Source organism: Diadema setosum, chromosome 11 (assembly GCF_964275005.1).
Source record: "Diadema setosum chromosome 11, eeDiaSeto1, whole genome shotgun sequence".
Lineage (NCBI taxonomy): Eukaryota > Metazoa > Echinodermata > Echinoidea > Diadematoida > Diadematidae > Diadema > Diadema setosum.
The window spans coordinates 4,834,466-4,851,528 of NC_092695.1; the positions used below are offsets into that span (position 1 = coordinate 4,834,466).

At 39.2% G+C, this 17,063-nt stretch overlaps 1 protein-coding gene across 1 annotated transcript in view; it reads right to left on the reverse strand.

The window, feature by feature from the left end:
* Positions 1–325: 325 nt before the first annotated feature.
* The window catches only part of LOC140234986 (prolactin-releasing peptide receptor-like), a 51,384-nt gene continuing 34,646 nt past the window's right edge, over positions 326–17,063 (reverse strand). Inside the window, exon 2 of the mRNA XM_072315021.1 lies at positions 326–2,045. Within this exon, the coding sequence (XP_072171122.1) occupies positions 634–1,959 (1,326 nt within the window). The 5' untranslated portion in view covers positions 1,960–2,045 and the 3' untranslated portion in view covers positions 326–633. The remainder of the gene's footprint in view (positions 2,046–17,063) is intronic.

Sequence of the window (17,063 nt, forward strand, 5' to 3'; positions counted from 1 at the left end):
GCTTTAAAAAAATGAAAAGGGCAGACAAACAAGAAAAGCTGTACAAATTGCTGTCTGTGTCGCATTAAAATATTGACTTCTCGTCTAATACTTTTCTAATTGCGACAGGAAACTAAAATTAAAAAGAGAAATATATACAAAGTATGTCCGGACAACATTAGCGTGTAGCCTGATACGACGTTAGCACTCGACGACGTCAAAATGTAAAAATGTTCCCTTCAGCCCAAAGAAATTCACACTGAGCATTTCATCAAATAACTATGAATGCCACTTTTACAGTTATTGAGCAGAATTGCAAACACAGTGATCAAACGTAAGCACTAATTTCGAGTAGAACCATGAAGACTTATCTTTACGACGACAGGTTACAAATGTCAAGACGATTTTGTTTTTAATTTTCAAAACGTTTATGTACTTGACGTACATAAAATTATTATGTCTACATACCCCCTCCCCACCATGTGAATTTTTAGCAACGTGCATGTTATCGTTTCATATCCACAGGAGATAAGGTGGGAAAAGAAAGTTGAATCGTCTTCTGGAGAAGAGGTGTTTGCTTTCAGCTATTTGTCTTCGTGCGCACGAATGAACTACGTCATTAACAGCAAGTTCACCCACTGCTTCGCGGGTGCATCACACGTGGGAAGTATTTGGCGCCCTAGAACCTGCCATGGCTGCCATGGCGACCACGTTTCCATGGTTGCCCTTCACATCTGGAGGCCGCTGCTGTCCTCGTCGCGGGGATCCCTCGGAGGTCCAGCCGGACTGATGTGTGACGGACTGCTGGTTGGCGCCAAGGGACAATGTCTGGTTGTGTTGACCTTCGTGTCTTGTGCCGCGGATCCTGCTGGCTAGCTTACTGAATGTGACCCGGATGTCCGTGCGTAGGCTCTCATTGAGGAAGCAGAAAGCGACGGGGTTGATGCATGCGCTGCACATGGCGAACCAATGGCAAGAGAGATACGTGCTGGCGTGCTTGTAACGAACAAGATACCTTGTAAGGATCAAGTAGATATGGAGCGGCAGCCAGCAGACACCGAATACCAGCACGGCAAGAACGAGTAACCGCGTTGTCCTGATCTTCCTGCGCGCGCTCGCTGCCTGTTGTGCAGCCATGGTATCCCCTACCGCTCTGGTGGACCACAGCTTCCGGCCTATGCTGATGTAGGAGGCGGCGATGATAATGAATGGTAAAACATATTGAAGTAGCAGCGTGCTCCATGCCACAGAGTTCTCGACAGTTGTCCAGTGATCTTGCGGGTAAGTGTAAATGCACGTGTATCCCGTCGTGCCATCGAGGTTGTGCGTAACAACATTAATAAACACTGCATACGGAATCGCTAGAATGCAGGCAAGCACCCAGATCGAGATCGCAATGATCACAGCAGTGTACATGGTGATGCGAGGTCGCAACGGGTGGACTAGAACTCGATGCCGGTCAATGGCGATTATCGTTAGTATGAACGTCGACACGTACACGGACATGACGCCCATATAGTCAACGAGGTGGCACATGACCACGCCCACTGCCCATAGACTTGTCAGCTGTTTCGCCACCACAAATGGAATATTGAAAACAGTCATCAGTACATCGGAGAGCGCTTGATTGGCTAGAAAGAAGTTCGTGACGCTGCGCATGCGCGATTTGCGCACGACGATGTAGCACACACCAAAGTTGCCCACCAAGGACACGACAAAGATGAGAGAGTAGAGCGTTATAACAAAAGCGCTGAAGCTCTTGCTGAAGGTCACATGAGGGGAGGCATGGGCCTCGCCCTCTATCGACGACGAATGGTTGAGGTCGCTGCCAGATACATTCCTGGGCAGAAAGCGTCCTAAGCAAGCTAGATAGGCGTCGAAATCCGGCAAGAGGACGTCGCAAGAAGCGCCGGGGTCGGCTACCTCGGTCGAGGCCGAGGATACGTTCACACCTGGTCCGGAAAGAGTTTTGTTGGCCATTGTCGACCGGGATGTCGAGGTTATGCTGACCGAAGTTCGGGGTTCCAACCGATGTCTTTTGAACTATCCATCAATCAAGGAAAGCACTGAAATTGAAAGAACGAAAACATCATGGTTAGCTTTACTAGCAAACTTCTTGCTGGCTCACATATATTCACATTGTTCACTGTTGTTCAAAACACTTAGTGATTTACGATACTTCAGAAACACGACTGTATTCCTATGCGAAAAAGACGGATAAAATAACTTCAAATAAATATGGAGGAATCTGTGTCCATTCTTGTCTGTTTGAAAATCAAGACTGTCATGATAAACCCATTGGGCCAGCATAGTGAGATACTGTAGTTTTGAGTAACTATTTGTAACATGTACAATAGACAAAGGAGAGCAATGCAGAAGGCAACCGAGTGTACATTTCTGACATGAGAAAAAAAAAATCATGGTAAGAGGGATTAAAATAGAATACCAACCCCTGACGGTGGTATGCCAGTGGCACATGAACACCAAAATTACAGAAAAAAAAAAAGTATGTAATGACCAACTGGTCTGTCTGTCGACAATAATCCCCCTACAGTCAGAGGTAGCATTACATTCAGTCATCGGAAATTCGCTGGTCAATGCTGGTGGCGTCTATAATACTGAAAGCATTTTCTATTTTTCCTTTTCCGACTCAAGCGAGAAGAGGAGACCACTATGCAAATTTCATTCTCCATCATGACATTTAAATGCTGATATCTAGATGCTCATGTAGGGTGGGAGTGTTGTTAAACGAGAAGTATTACATCCCCCGGCGAGTTGGGACCCCATCTCACATAGCATGCAAACATTCCAGTAGGTGAAACCCGCCATGAGATTGGGAAGGGGCAGCCAAACTTCGTGCTGGATTACGCATTAAAGTCGCAAATCACCTATGCTCGTTAATGCCCGAATCAAACATTTCTGGGTGGTGTGAAAGAAGAGCTTGATCTCATCTGTCGTTCTTGAACTCGTCCCCCCCCCCCCCAAAAAAAAGAAAGCTTGTATTATCATGATTATTATAGAAAATTTTTAGTTTCGACGACTGCAATTCTTTTGAACATCACATGCACGTGTTTCAGTGACAAGAATGTACTTATCAACGCAACACACAATGGTCATGTGCGGACGTGAACGTGTGCATACGTGCGTGCTCATGTGCACTCCTTTTTTTTTTTCTGTTGATGGCGTCCTATGCAAAAGTGTATACGTATACGTGTATGTAAATACCTATTATATAAACATTGTATGTATGCATACAATGTTTGTTTTTGTACAGATGTATATGTAAGATGATAGTATTCCACTCGTCCTGATGAAGGCCTACGGGGCCAAAAACTTGCGAACTAGATAAAGGAAGAGAAAGCAGAAGCATGTGGAATACTACTATCTTACGCCTATACAGTGTATGATGTCTCCACAACCTGGAAGTTTAAATGTTTGCACAACATTTCATGTATTATTATAGCAATGGACTATACCAGAACTTGGCGGGGCTTAAAAGTTGTTGTTATACATTGTCATTGTAGATTCTGAAGAAGAGCAATTAGCCCGAAAGCTCAAAAGGGGTTGCTACTCAACATCACAGCCACGTCTCTCATCCAAGTTTTGCTGACAAACGTTATATATATATATATATATATACATTTATACATACATACATACATACATAGGCCTACATACATACATTGTATATACATCAAGATTATTGTGGGTGTTCATGCAACATCATACGATATTAATAACTTAAATTACTGAAGATATGTGTATTATACACACGCAAATGTACATTTATACATTCATTTCAGTTCAGTTACTTTCAGCGACGTTCTATCAGTATCCATTGTATGATTCTTTCAAGTTAAAATCGAGCGGGTTTTTTTTTTTCTGACAGCGATATCGCTTTGGGCAAAACTCGAGATCAATGATAATGACCACCACCTCCGCGGTTTAGTGGCGAGTTTTTGCGTGTGGATTTCGAGTATGATCTGCGTACAGGTCGGTCAGTTTTGTTTACATGCCTTTGCGACAAATATTGGAGGAGTTATGGACCCCGTTACATAAAAATCACTATTGATCGCAACTCTTGAAAACGATTACAAGACAAAAACACACCCACACATACAGCACACATATCACACACACACACACACACACACACACACACACACACACACACAGTTATCAGGCACCTTTTATGGTACGCCTTAATAGGTGTAATTTTTTTTGCCTTCGCTCCCTGAGTAACCAAACCTTCATTTCCTCCAAGACAATATCTCAAGGGCCTCGGTTTCATTTTCTAATTTCAGAGCATTTTGGTAGAAGCCGTCCCTCGGAAGGGTATCCGTATAAAATATTCGCCGGGTGATCCATGGCTGTACACGAGTCCAGGCTGCGGTGGCAGCCGATAGAACTCCTGAAAGGGCTCAAAAGAACACAGAGTGATCGTTTCATTCAACTTTGGAAAGCCGAATAGTATTTCAAGTAGAGACACACATCAAAACAACGTGATTTCAGCCGAGCCACAAAGTAATGCTAATTGTTACTCCAACGTGCATGGCAAGGTTTAAGGTGGAAAAGTGCTGCAAGAAACTGGTAACCATGGCGATTAAGCCATAACAATTTCATGCAGCTACTAAATAAGAATGGTACTCATAATTCATCATTAAGCAGAAAAAGCTGGTAAAAATCTCACAATCCTTCGAACACATTCCAACAGCTTGTTTTGAATAGATTTATACCTTTCTTTTTAACCCCCCCCCCCCATACCATGTACCCTCCGAACCATCCGGCTCTCGGTTTGATCTGAACATGTTGACTTCTGCCTCTACGCGGTTATTCACATTTTGACCTTTTACTCCATGAGTGGTTTCCATAGTGATTAAACTATCATAATTTCATGCAGCTGTCGATGGCGTGATATGAGACAAGGCACAAGTTACTTTCTTCTTCTTCTTCCTCTTCTTTTGCGCACCGTGTCCGTTGATACTTCTACAGGTGGCATTTTTTCATCACAACGGTAAATTCTGCGTGTTTTTCCAGATCGAACTGTCTCATTTCTATGGCAGGAGTATAGACGTTTTAAAACGGCCCGCATATACTGTTGTTAGCGGCGACAATTGCGAACGAAACGAGCAGAAGTAGAGCAAGGGGATCGTTTGAAGACCTGCCAATGTGATAATCATTCATGAGACAGCAGAGGCGCACGACTCGTACACATACGGCACTATCCATTTTCGAGTAAATCAGTTAGTCAAATCGACCGGGGGTACTACTGGAGTATTGTTTGATGTGCTCATCGATCTGCAGTGCGAAAGTTATACAATGTAGTTCATTTCCTGTGATTCTTCGAAAAGAAATCTTCTGATTGGTCGGATTTTTTTTCTTTTTTTTTTTTGATTAACGATAGTAACAAATTTCGGTAGAGGTAAATAGCAACAGGCAGACCAGAGTCGCAGACGGGGTTGATATGTACTCAATAGATTTCGCAAACGCCAGCGATAATTTCTTGGTTTTCTCCTCACAGAAATTATTGTCACATTACTGGTCGGTGTTTTCCATGCAAAAACTGACATACAATTCTTTTCGAGCTTGGAGATCCCCTTTAATTCTAATTTCACAAGAACGAGGGAAAATATAGTCGAAATCCCTCACGGCAGGTGACGTCTAGTAAAAGACAAAAAAAAAAAAATACAAGGAAATTTAATTCATGTAGGTCATACAGAGGTATATAGAGAAAGAGATAATTTTATCAATTTACACATGAAAGACAACCAGTGCTTTCTTTGTAGTCCTTGCGATTACATACGGGATATAACACTGTAAAACTCTCATAATATTGGATGCGCCAGTATTTTACGTCACATTATACATGCAGTAGAACAATATTGCAATACGATAGCTGCATAACCTCTCGCCAACACTGCTGAAGAAATCAACAATTTCCCAGATCTTTTATAAGCGCAGTCCGGATGGGTGGTTTTCAGTGATTTTTGTGTTGTGTAGAACCGGCAAAATGCCCCTGGCATCGTTCAGATAAATAGACAATGGAGAAATATCCATTACCAACCAGGGAAGTAGCGTGGCAGTTTGTTGGGTGTCGGTTTTATTTTTCGTTCTTCTGTAGCAGGCCTACTCTCCTACTGTATACACGAAGCAGCCCTGCTGAAGTCTATCCGACCAGGGAGGTGATCCGACGGACGGAGTGATCCCGAATGCGATCGCTGTCAAGATATTTGCTGTGACTTTCCGTACTACCTCTTCGCGGATTGAATATTAGAACTGAATAACATAAAAACAAACTTTGGCAGACCATAAGGCAAATATTATCTGTCGTCTGGCTTCCTTAATGATATGTATGTGTGTATTTCATGATGTGATAAATATCAATATGGGAATGATTCTTTACTAGACTGACCCCCTCATGCAGTGTTTATATTATGTGATATGTATGCGTCATTTGTTTGTTTATTCACATTGCGGGCTCTTCTTTCTGTTTATCCGTTCTGACGGAAATAATGACGTAACCATTTATGAATGGGGGATTCCCATTCTTATCCACCTTTCTATCTCAAAGCCCTCGGCACCAAACCGAATACGTCCGTCTAAACATCACTGGCCGCGTTCTAGACATCTGGGACTCTCGACCTCTACGAAAAGACAATTATTGCATTCTAAATGACCGTTACCCTTCAAGAGATGACTGTAAGACAACCCTGGGTCCGGTATTAGTGATCGTGAATTGGAGATGAAGGGAGGAGGGTCACCGAAAGCTAGAGGGCGCTTCGAAGTCCCCGGTGTGTAACGTCATCCGACGTTAATTCCCGTCAGTGTTTATAATCGATTGGTTTTTGGACGCGGCCAACGTCTTCATTCTCTAGAACGAACAGCCTGCATCAGGGAAATTCGCGAGTAAAGCTATTTGAAAATCTTCATCTGCGCACTTGATGTTTTGGAGCATATTTGATACTTTCAGAGGGCAAAGTGTCTTTCTACATGTTTACAGCTATACAGAGCGAGGCAAGAGTTAAGTAGCAAATATCATTGCGATTTCTTAACAAGGTCAAAATGACACGCCATTATTCAAACCTAATTTTGTTTTTATGCGGCGTGTGTTTGTAAGGCAACGCTTATAGTGAAATCAGATATTATGACACATTGACACTGATGACGTTATACTGTAACCCCGATATTTTGTTTTCCTGCTCAAAACTGGGTTGGGGGCCTTCATGTGTGGGTTTGTGGGTGTATGTTCGTGCGTAGCGAGGCGCACAGATCGATGAGGCACAGCTTTTTTTTTCTTCTTCTTCCCTTTTATTTTGTGTGAAAAGTCTGAATTCTTTGTGTAAATTTCAGAAGCTTGGAAGTTAATTTGTGCATGACACCTGAGTGAATGAAAAATGAATATGAATTGAATTGAATATTTTTTTTATTTTATGAATATTTTGTATAATGAAACCTTTGCTCTACTTTTTTTCAGAATTTGAGGAAGGACTTATTTTTGTTTCCTTACTCATATGATTTTCATATAAAACAATACATATATATTATATACGTTTCATTTATACATTCATTTATCTTATCTATGTAGTTGTTCATTCATTTATATATTAGTTTATGAATATATAAACATAATTTATATTATATATATATATATATATATACACGTCTCACATGTAAAGGGCATCGAAAATATCACTATATTTTTCTCAAATGGAATAAATATACATACTAAGAAACAAATAGAAGTTTTCTTTATACATAAGGATATGGAGAGTTTGTTTGCAAAAACCGACAAGTCCATTTTTGAAGATTTTGAAGTACGGCCTCTGTCATAAAGTACAAAATAATACCTTTTAAATGATATATTGGTCACTACATATAAAGCTATATTTTTGAAGTTATGGTCAAAAGAAGCAAAAATTTTCTTATTATTCTCTTCATTTTTCTTGACCTTTAATCGCAAATATCTCCATTTGGCAAATAGTATATCGGTTTTTGAAAACAAACTCTTCATATGGAATATTCACTAGATAGAGGTGTTGATTAAACTGACTCGAATATCAGCAATGTCTTCGCCGATGTTAATCCTGGCATCATTCCAATATCGCTATCTCTTGATTGATAGTCCAGTGGCTGCCAATTTTGGATTACTAGTACGTGGGCACATTTGATATTTTATCATGTCTGGAACATCTGCTCTCTAGCATTTTCCTGAAATGAATAAGTATGAGATATTTTTTTTTTTAAAGCTTTGCTTAGGTACTTGGAAGTCCTGTTTATATGACTTTTTCCCTAGGCATATGACGGCATATTGAGCCTTTTCTCCTAGGCATATGTCGGTATATCCTATATAGCCTAAGGTCTATGAAATCATCTCTACTCGCTGTTTCACAGACTCATAATTTGTGGGAATGAACTCCCACAAGACGTTCGAAATTCGCCATCTCATGATAACTTCAATGGGGTGTTGCAAGAAAGTCGAGTTACAATCGATTGCAAATATCTACAATTGCAACTTGCAATCAATCGCAAGTTTCCGTTGCGAGAAGGGAGCTTGCAATTAATTGCAAGTTGCAATTGATTGCAACTTTCTTGCAAAACCCCCAACAAAGATTTCACTCAAAACCTGGTTATTTAGAAAACTTATATATATATATATATATATATATATATATACTTATTTATATGTATATGCATATATATATATATATATATATATATATATATAAGTTTATATATATATATATACTTATTTATATGTATATGCATATATATATATATACTTATTTATATGTATATGCATATATATATATATTTTTCCTTCATCCCTTTTCGCACATCTCTCTCCGTAGATATTTTTCTCTCTGCACTCCTCTGCGCCATGAACATCTACTCATGATGGATACCGCCGCATTACAAGTGTTTATATTCTTTATTATCATTATTATATTAATTGACAGATGTTATATGTTGGTGGCGTTTATCTACCCGCAAGTCGTAAAATACTTCTCATTAATCACAAATACATCAATACGACAGCTAATAGTAATCTAAGAAAACTCCTCTCTCCTCCGCATCTTTCATAAAGACACCGAGGCCCAGCAACGCTTAAACCGTCACACTGAACAAGTAAATTGCTGTAATGAATTCATAATGAGCTCCGAATGATGGAAAGAGACAGCCGGGATATATCGAAAATGAATCTAATTAACTCAGCGAGATCATGAACTTCCCCAATAGCGGCGAGGAGTGCAGAATGTTTGGGCATGCACGTGGTATTTGCATTTCCCTGGGGTAGGATGTCTCACCAGAAAAAAAAAAATAGAAAACCGCCTGCACTGATATGAACTTGACTGTGTCTTCAGCGCGTGATAGGAATAGATCAACCATCCAGGCATGTTTGCTGCAAGAAAATGGTATCGTTATTTAAAAGGGAAACATTGCTTAACGATCAAACGAAGACAACATTTCATCTAAAACTGTACAAGAGATACGAAAAATGAAATTTATTGTCCCAAGTTTTCACGAAATAGTATAACTGTCCATATTGTTCATTGTTATATCTGGAAAATGGAATGGAAATATTGTCAAATGTATCACGAATATATTACTATATCTGTTACTACTTCAACAACATTACTGTAACAAGTCACCCCCCCCCCTCAAAAAAAAAAAATAATAATAATAATAATAAAATAAAAATTAAAAAAAAAACTCTTCCTCTTTGTTTTTTTCAGCATCACCATTGTAGAACTATTACTTCGGCTTAGATGCATGCAAAAGACGTAACTTCTCCATGCCATGAATTCACTTTGAACTCCAGAGAAGTAGGCTGGAGACATTATAGAGGTAGAATTCATGTTTTGTTTTTTCCGGTTTTCCTACAGCAATACTCTCCTTTGTGCGGGCCTACATGGAATACAAAAAGTTCATTATCTTCTTCTTCTGTGTGCAAATGTTGCTTCCTTCTTATCTGCTGCGCCTCTCTGTCATCAAATGCCGGTACATTTGTCCGCCGACAGTTGAAACTAATAATCTTATCGCCTGGAGCGACGGAATTCGAATCGGAAATCGATGTACAAAAAGGATCGTTTGATTGATCCTTGCACACACATTACTCCCAATGAGACTTTTCCTTCCTCCTATTGGTTCAATGTGTAAAACTTACTGGGTAATGGGCCTATAATATGATACCTTACTCGTTATGCTATAACATAAGTGACGTATCATGCACAAAAAGTTTGTAAACTAAATCCCGCGCAATCTAATACAGCTCGAGTTGAACAGAATTCGTATCACTAGACGGCACTTCACAATATTGACGACTTCAATGTTCACGAAGGAAGCATGTATGCATTGCACACAGAACAAAACATTGGACGAAGCGAGACAGTATAAATGGAGACAATATTTATCTTGGTGTTTGTTCGCATGTCACTTTGTTTGTGCTTCCTGTTCACGGAGAAAAATCTATCGACTGCATTTCGGAAATGTGCAATGTATCTTACCCGAGGCTAAAGTAACGACAGAAAAAAAGGGACATCAATAACATGTAAAAGAGTTTGATGCCTAACACGATTTATGGCTTCGGCAGTGCTAGAGTCGAGGATTTGTTTTCTTGCCTTGACAGAAAGGGAAAGCGTATATTTGGTGTGATGTATAAGAGTTGGGTTATTGTTCGGTTAATCCATTGTCTACACCGTGGACCGCAGATGATGAAATTCGTATTGAATACCTCATATTGCCGATGAAGCGCAGCAACCGGAGAGGCATTTCTTTGTTGATGTTGATGTTATTCTTGTGACTGACTGTTATTTGTCGCGATGCAATTGTAGTCTGCCTAGGAAATTGATCATAGCAGAGAAGGGTATACAGCTAACATTACAATCTCGCACTTCATATCCATTCGGTGTCATATCCAATAGGTTCGTCGTTTGGAAGGAACTCCCAACCTCTCACACCTTATATCACAAGTAAAATCTGCATGATATTACTTCTCATAGCCTAGGCGCGTATATAGTATGTCGCTGTTGAGGCACGTTCTTGAAATACACGTTTTCCAGTGCTGCAGAAATCCCTTGCGCTGACATACAGTATACTATTTATAGTATCATATATTTCAACCAGTGAAGAAAAATCATACACCATTTCTCAGTGAAAACACTTCTTGGGTTTCATCCAAAGCCATGAAAGTAGTTTCTCCAATCAGTGTTGAGAAGTCTTCATACCCAAATTTAAATTTCGATACAAGGTATTATTTATTGTTTTGATTTGTTTGTTTGTATGTTAATTTCTTTGTTTGTTTGCTTCTTTTGGATGAGAACCTCAAGCTCAAGCTCGGTATATTATGACGAAAATGAATTCCTTGGTTGTTAAGCACGATGTTTTAAAATGATGGTATAGTTTTGGTTGAGATGGAACTTCAGGTTTCAAACTGTTTTTGTGAGATAGTGAGAAAAATTTTATGGCATGTGTTATGAAAGAAAAAACATAATGCTAAGAGGAATTCAAGATTTATTTGATGAAAATTGGTTTTGAAATAGCTGCGAAATCCACATTGAATCGATAATAAAAAAGGATGGACCAACCTTTTATCAGGATCGCTTTGTTTTACTTTGTTTTTGGATATCTCAGCTATTCTAAAACCGATTTTATCAAATACATTTTAATTTCCTCTAATTGTGTGCTCCTTAATATTTCATAAAGTGGTTTCTAAGTATCTCACAAAAAGTTAAAAGCTGAATCCTCATCTCAACCAATATCATACCACCCCTCGAAGTATTGTCAAAATTAGCTGCTCATTCGGTTTCCCCTTACACATTTGTGACAGATTCTCTGTGACCTTAGAGAGGCAAATGAAACTACGTTCCATTAAACCTCTAGAGCAAAGTCATGAAGGGAAAAATGCAATGAAATTCAGCGAAACACTCATCCACGTATAAACTGTTTTAGGGGTCGTAATATGACAGCGTAGTTACCTATTCGGAACGAGATCCAGACATTCAGGCTCCTTTACGTAACAATGGTAAATAATATGCTGGTGTGGCTATGGTCATCCTATATACAGTATTACAATAAGACTATTTGATTATTTCTTTTTTACTTTCAGAGTTACAGCGATCGCTTAGATCCAAAGTATAGGGCCAAGCCGGATAAGTGGCTGAGGGGGATTTCTGCTTGGAGTCACGATAAGTGAACATGATTAAACTTATGATATAATTTTGTGTTTGTTTGTCTGTTGTTGTTGTTGTTGTTTTCGTTTTTGGGTGCCCAGATTTTTTCAAACAGTTACAATTTCACCTGATACACAGCGAGAGGGCCTTGACAAAAGGCTCGGATGCGGGTGACCCCGCTGACATGCCTTTCGTGATTCGCTCCGAGGTTTTCTTTCTTTGTAATAGATTGTACCCCTCAGGTAAACACGTCACGCATGCTCTTTACGTCTAGACAGTCTCTTCCGGTCATTTATCACCTAGAGAGCGCGCCATCTCACAGAGGCCCCTGTTTCTTTTTTAAACACCCATCCTCGACGCTTATGTTGAACACAACACAGCAGGTTCTCACTTTCTGATTTCTCTTATATTCCTGGTTCATTGTTTTCAATCATGTTGTGCTACCATCAACTCAATATTGCTGTTCTAACTCGATATCACCGAATCCCCCAAAGTAATTAATAATATTATATTGAAAGATGGGTCATGGCAGGTGGGATAAACAGCACGTTGAGACAGGGAGGCCCCCGCTTCCACGGTTGGGATGAGCACATACCGTTACAGTTTGGCCCGTTGCCACACACGAAACAAGGTGTATTATGGTGCATTGAATCGATTGGGGTCCGTACCAGTATCATCACATTAATCCCTCAACCCATCTCTGAGCCAGGAAAGACCTCGGGCAAACAACTCATCCCAAATTTCGTCTAGTTTTCGCATATTTCGTCTCTTCCGGTTAAGAGCTGGAATGTCAAAATTGAATATTTCAAACTAGCAAAAAAAAGAAAGAAAAAAAATCATAGATTGCTTACAGTTTGCGACACTCAGGTCTACAGTCTCTCTCCTCAATTCAGCCTAATTACTACGTACACAGATTTTCAGGAAGAAAAACACTTACCACCACAAGAATGAGGATTTTACTGATCAATTTCTGCAATGCTTTATTTCATTAAAAAAAAAAGGAGAGGAAATCGCAAACGGTGGCGCTTAGAAGCGGAGAATCAGTTAAAAGCATACGCAGTCTGCTGTAAAAAGCAGAACAAACTAACACGCAATGCGTAGCTCCATCACACTTGAGGCGGTCTTAAAGGACAAGTTCACCTCATATACATGTAGATTGAGTGAAGGCAACAATATTAGTAGAGCGCATCAGTGAAAGTTTTGGGAAAATCGCACAATCCGTTCAAAAATTGTGAATTTTTAAAGTATCTGCGCAGTCACTGCTGGATGAGAAGACTACTAGTGTATGATGTCACATGCGTACAACGATATAAGGAAAATAAAAAGAGAATTTCACAAAACTTTACTTTTGGAATAAAGTGCACATTTCTTCGTCTTGTCACTTATGAATGTTATGGGTAATATTATTCCCCCTGCCTTCTGAAAGAGAGAAGTCGAGTGTTCTTTTGTTATGCGAGAAAAATGAAAATATGCTGAATTTTCTTTATTCTTTCTTTATATCGTTGTACACATGTGACATCACAAGCTATAGTAGTCTTCTCATCCAGCCGTGACTGAGCAGAAACTTCAAAAATTCATAACTTTTGAACGGATTGTCCGATTTTCCTCAAACTGTCACTGAAGTGTTCTAATATAGCTGCATTCACTCAAACCACATGTCTATGAAGGTGAACTTGTCCTTTAAGTATGAAGTCACAGCAAACCGAAACAAACACGTTCCGATCCACACAATCGAGAGCTGTCTTCCATCTATTGATCGATCAATTTCTTCCGGTCACAGAAAAGGTCTCACGTATACCGAAAATATGGGAGCAGGCGGAATTATGGTGCACGCTCAAAATGGAAAACACCGCAAGAATCGGGCCTCATAACATCTGCCTGTCCTACATTCTCAGATCTGATAAACAAAGTAGATATATGGGCTGAACAGCCTCGAGGAAAATCAGAAATTCAAATTCCCAAGGCTTTTTCTGGAGAGACAACAATGAAAATAAGAGGTAAAAGTTTTATCTCTAAGTTCACGAGTTACCAATGGCTGAAACATTAATCGAGTATTAATCTTATCAGTTTGTAGAAACTGCGATCGGTACGGGGTAAATCGATCGTGAATTTATGCCTGGAAACTCTCAGATTTTCTCATGTAACCACGCCTACAGTAATACAGGTGTGTATATTTTTTTTTTCATTTATTATAAATATGTAGCAGACCTACAGAATAGACACATTGATTATTACACCCTGAACGATGCTTCTCTTTATGATCAATTTTAATCAGCGTCCGTGAAAAATCTGTCATGGAGGATTCTTATTGTCAATAAAATTGAAAGTGCGAGTTTTCGAACAAATACTATTCACGCTTCATTAAATATTCTATCATTTTGTAAATGAAAAAAAAAAGTAGGGAAGAATGTAAAATTGAAACTTAGGATTATTTTTCTATCAATATCATTATTGTGATAATCAATGATTTTTAATTGCTGTTGCAAAACAAAATACACGAAATAAACAACACGATGTGAAAGCTGTATCCCTCGGCTCATACTTGGTCATACCTCTCGTATATAAGGAGTTTTAAATGATGCGTAAAGTGCTCTTTCCATCGTATACCAATATCTCAGTATGGATTCATTTTTAAAAAAAAAAGAAAGACACGATAAAGTAGAGGGCACTAAAACTGTCCCCCACCCAAAAAACAAACAAACAAACAAACAAACTTTCGAACATGAGAACATTTTTGACAAGTTTCACATTGATCATCAGACGCGGCCTAGTTTTGCTCCACTCGTCTTTGTCGTACAGTGGATCCCGAATGATGGATAAGTATTCATGAATAATGCTCCCTCATATTTCTTTCCTCTTGAACAAATCTTTATTGTCCTGCTGGGCCTTTTTTCCCCCATACATTTAAATCCCTTGCAACAGGCTTACCGGCAGCTGTTAGTAGTAGTAAATGGATAAAAGATGCAGCTGAAATACTTCTCACGACTGATTCTTGTCTTCTCAAGAGTTACAAAGCCCAGTTCCAAGGGTCTATTATAGAGTATGCTTCTTATCATCATTCCTAACCTCCGTCACGTCCGTATATTTGTCCCATGGCACTGTTGTTGTTGTTGTAGTTTTTCTCCCCTTGGGAAATGCAACGTTATCATGCAAAGCAAAGATGTATATGACTGATTTTAAGAGCCGAGTATAAGGCCCTACAACTAAACATTTTAGGAATACGACGTACCTTCATTCCGGAGTTTCCCATAACATCATCCAAACTACTAAACTGAGTACATACCAGAGACAATATCTTGTGCGCAACACGTAGACGCAGTTGCGGAACGTTTCGGTGTTTGCAGCTCATTGGGGATGCATTACGGATCAGTGCTGCCAATCTTCATTACATGAATATATGGCTTTTGCTTCCCAGCTAAGAGGGACAAATCTTTCCACCGCCCTGGACAAATAGACATTTACGAGCTAAGTGTCTGGTCTACACTATAATTTCTCATGAAAAGTGATAAATTGGCGGTTCTAAACCGCCAAGCAGTGCCTATACTAGACGCCATTTATCGTTCTCTTCCGATGCCCTTTCCCCGACAGCCATTTATGTATGTACGTAGTGTATTTGACTTGATGGGTATTAGAGATGGGAAATTGATCATGTTGATAGCACAGCTTGTAAGCAACGCAACTATGTTACAAGAACATACACTATACTGCTAATGTCCCCATGTCCAAGTTATTTACTTCTTTGAGAAGATGCGGCGAGAAAGAGGAAATTAGTCTAAGCGGGCAAAGCATTAACGAAAAGGGGTGATCATTTTAAAGCTTGACCACGAAGCATGACCAAAATTAGTAGCCCTCATAATCGCAACGACTAATTGTTAAGGAAAGTTAATAAACACCTCATTCAAATGTAATGCCCTTGAATTCATACTCTAGAATGCAATACCGTGCTGCACAACTTCTTGGGAAATTGCATTACATTCATCATATATATGTACATCACATACAACTACATTCATAAGTTAATCGACGTAAGATGGTTAAACAGAGAAAACAAAATTAGACAATCTAAAGCAAATTTGAATAATGGATGTGTCTGTAAGAATACGTGAAAATATTAAGTTAAATCTAATATTGCAATAGTGACTTTAAAAACTATATTGATATAAGATAAAGGGCCAACTGCACGAAATGATTGACCAAAAGATGACTTACGTTTATTTTTCCTTTCAAATAATACGACAGGACCCTGGCGTGCCCATAGGGACATGAGTGGAAGAGAGGGGGAGGGTACCCTTACCAGGTGTCATAGTTTGAAACATATACTGGAAAACGGCTAGGTCTAAATATTACATAATCAACAATAAAGAAAAGGGGCGAGGCTATATATTGTGACCAAGATACGTAATGATTATGATAATGATTAAGGAGATACGATGATGATATATTCTACTGCGCATTACAAACTATAGTAGTCATAACATGCATAATTGAAGTCGATGTAGTATTTTCAGAAAATGATTCATTAAAGGGAAGATAAACCCCAAGAGCAATGTGGATTGAGTGAAAGCAGCAACATTAGTAGAACACATCAGTGAAAGTTTGAAGAAAATCGGACAATCGATGCAAAAGTTATGAATTTTTAAGGTTTTGGTGTTGGAACCGCTGGACGAGGAGACTACTAGAGGTTATGACGTATGAGTGGACAACAATACCAAGAAAATATAAAGAAAATTCTACAAAAATCCATTTTTCCTGAAAATTACAAATTCCATCAACTTGACATTGACATATGTTAGGGGTAGCAATTATTCCTCCTGCTTTCTGAAAGAGGTTGGTCCATTGCTCTTTCATAATTCTAGAAAAGTGAATTTTTGTTGAATTTCCTTTATATTTTCTTTATATTGTTGTCCACTCATA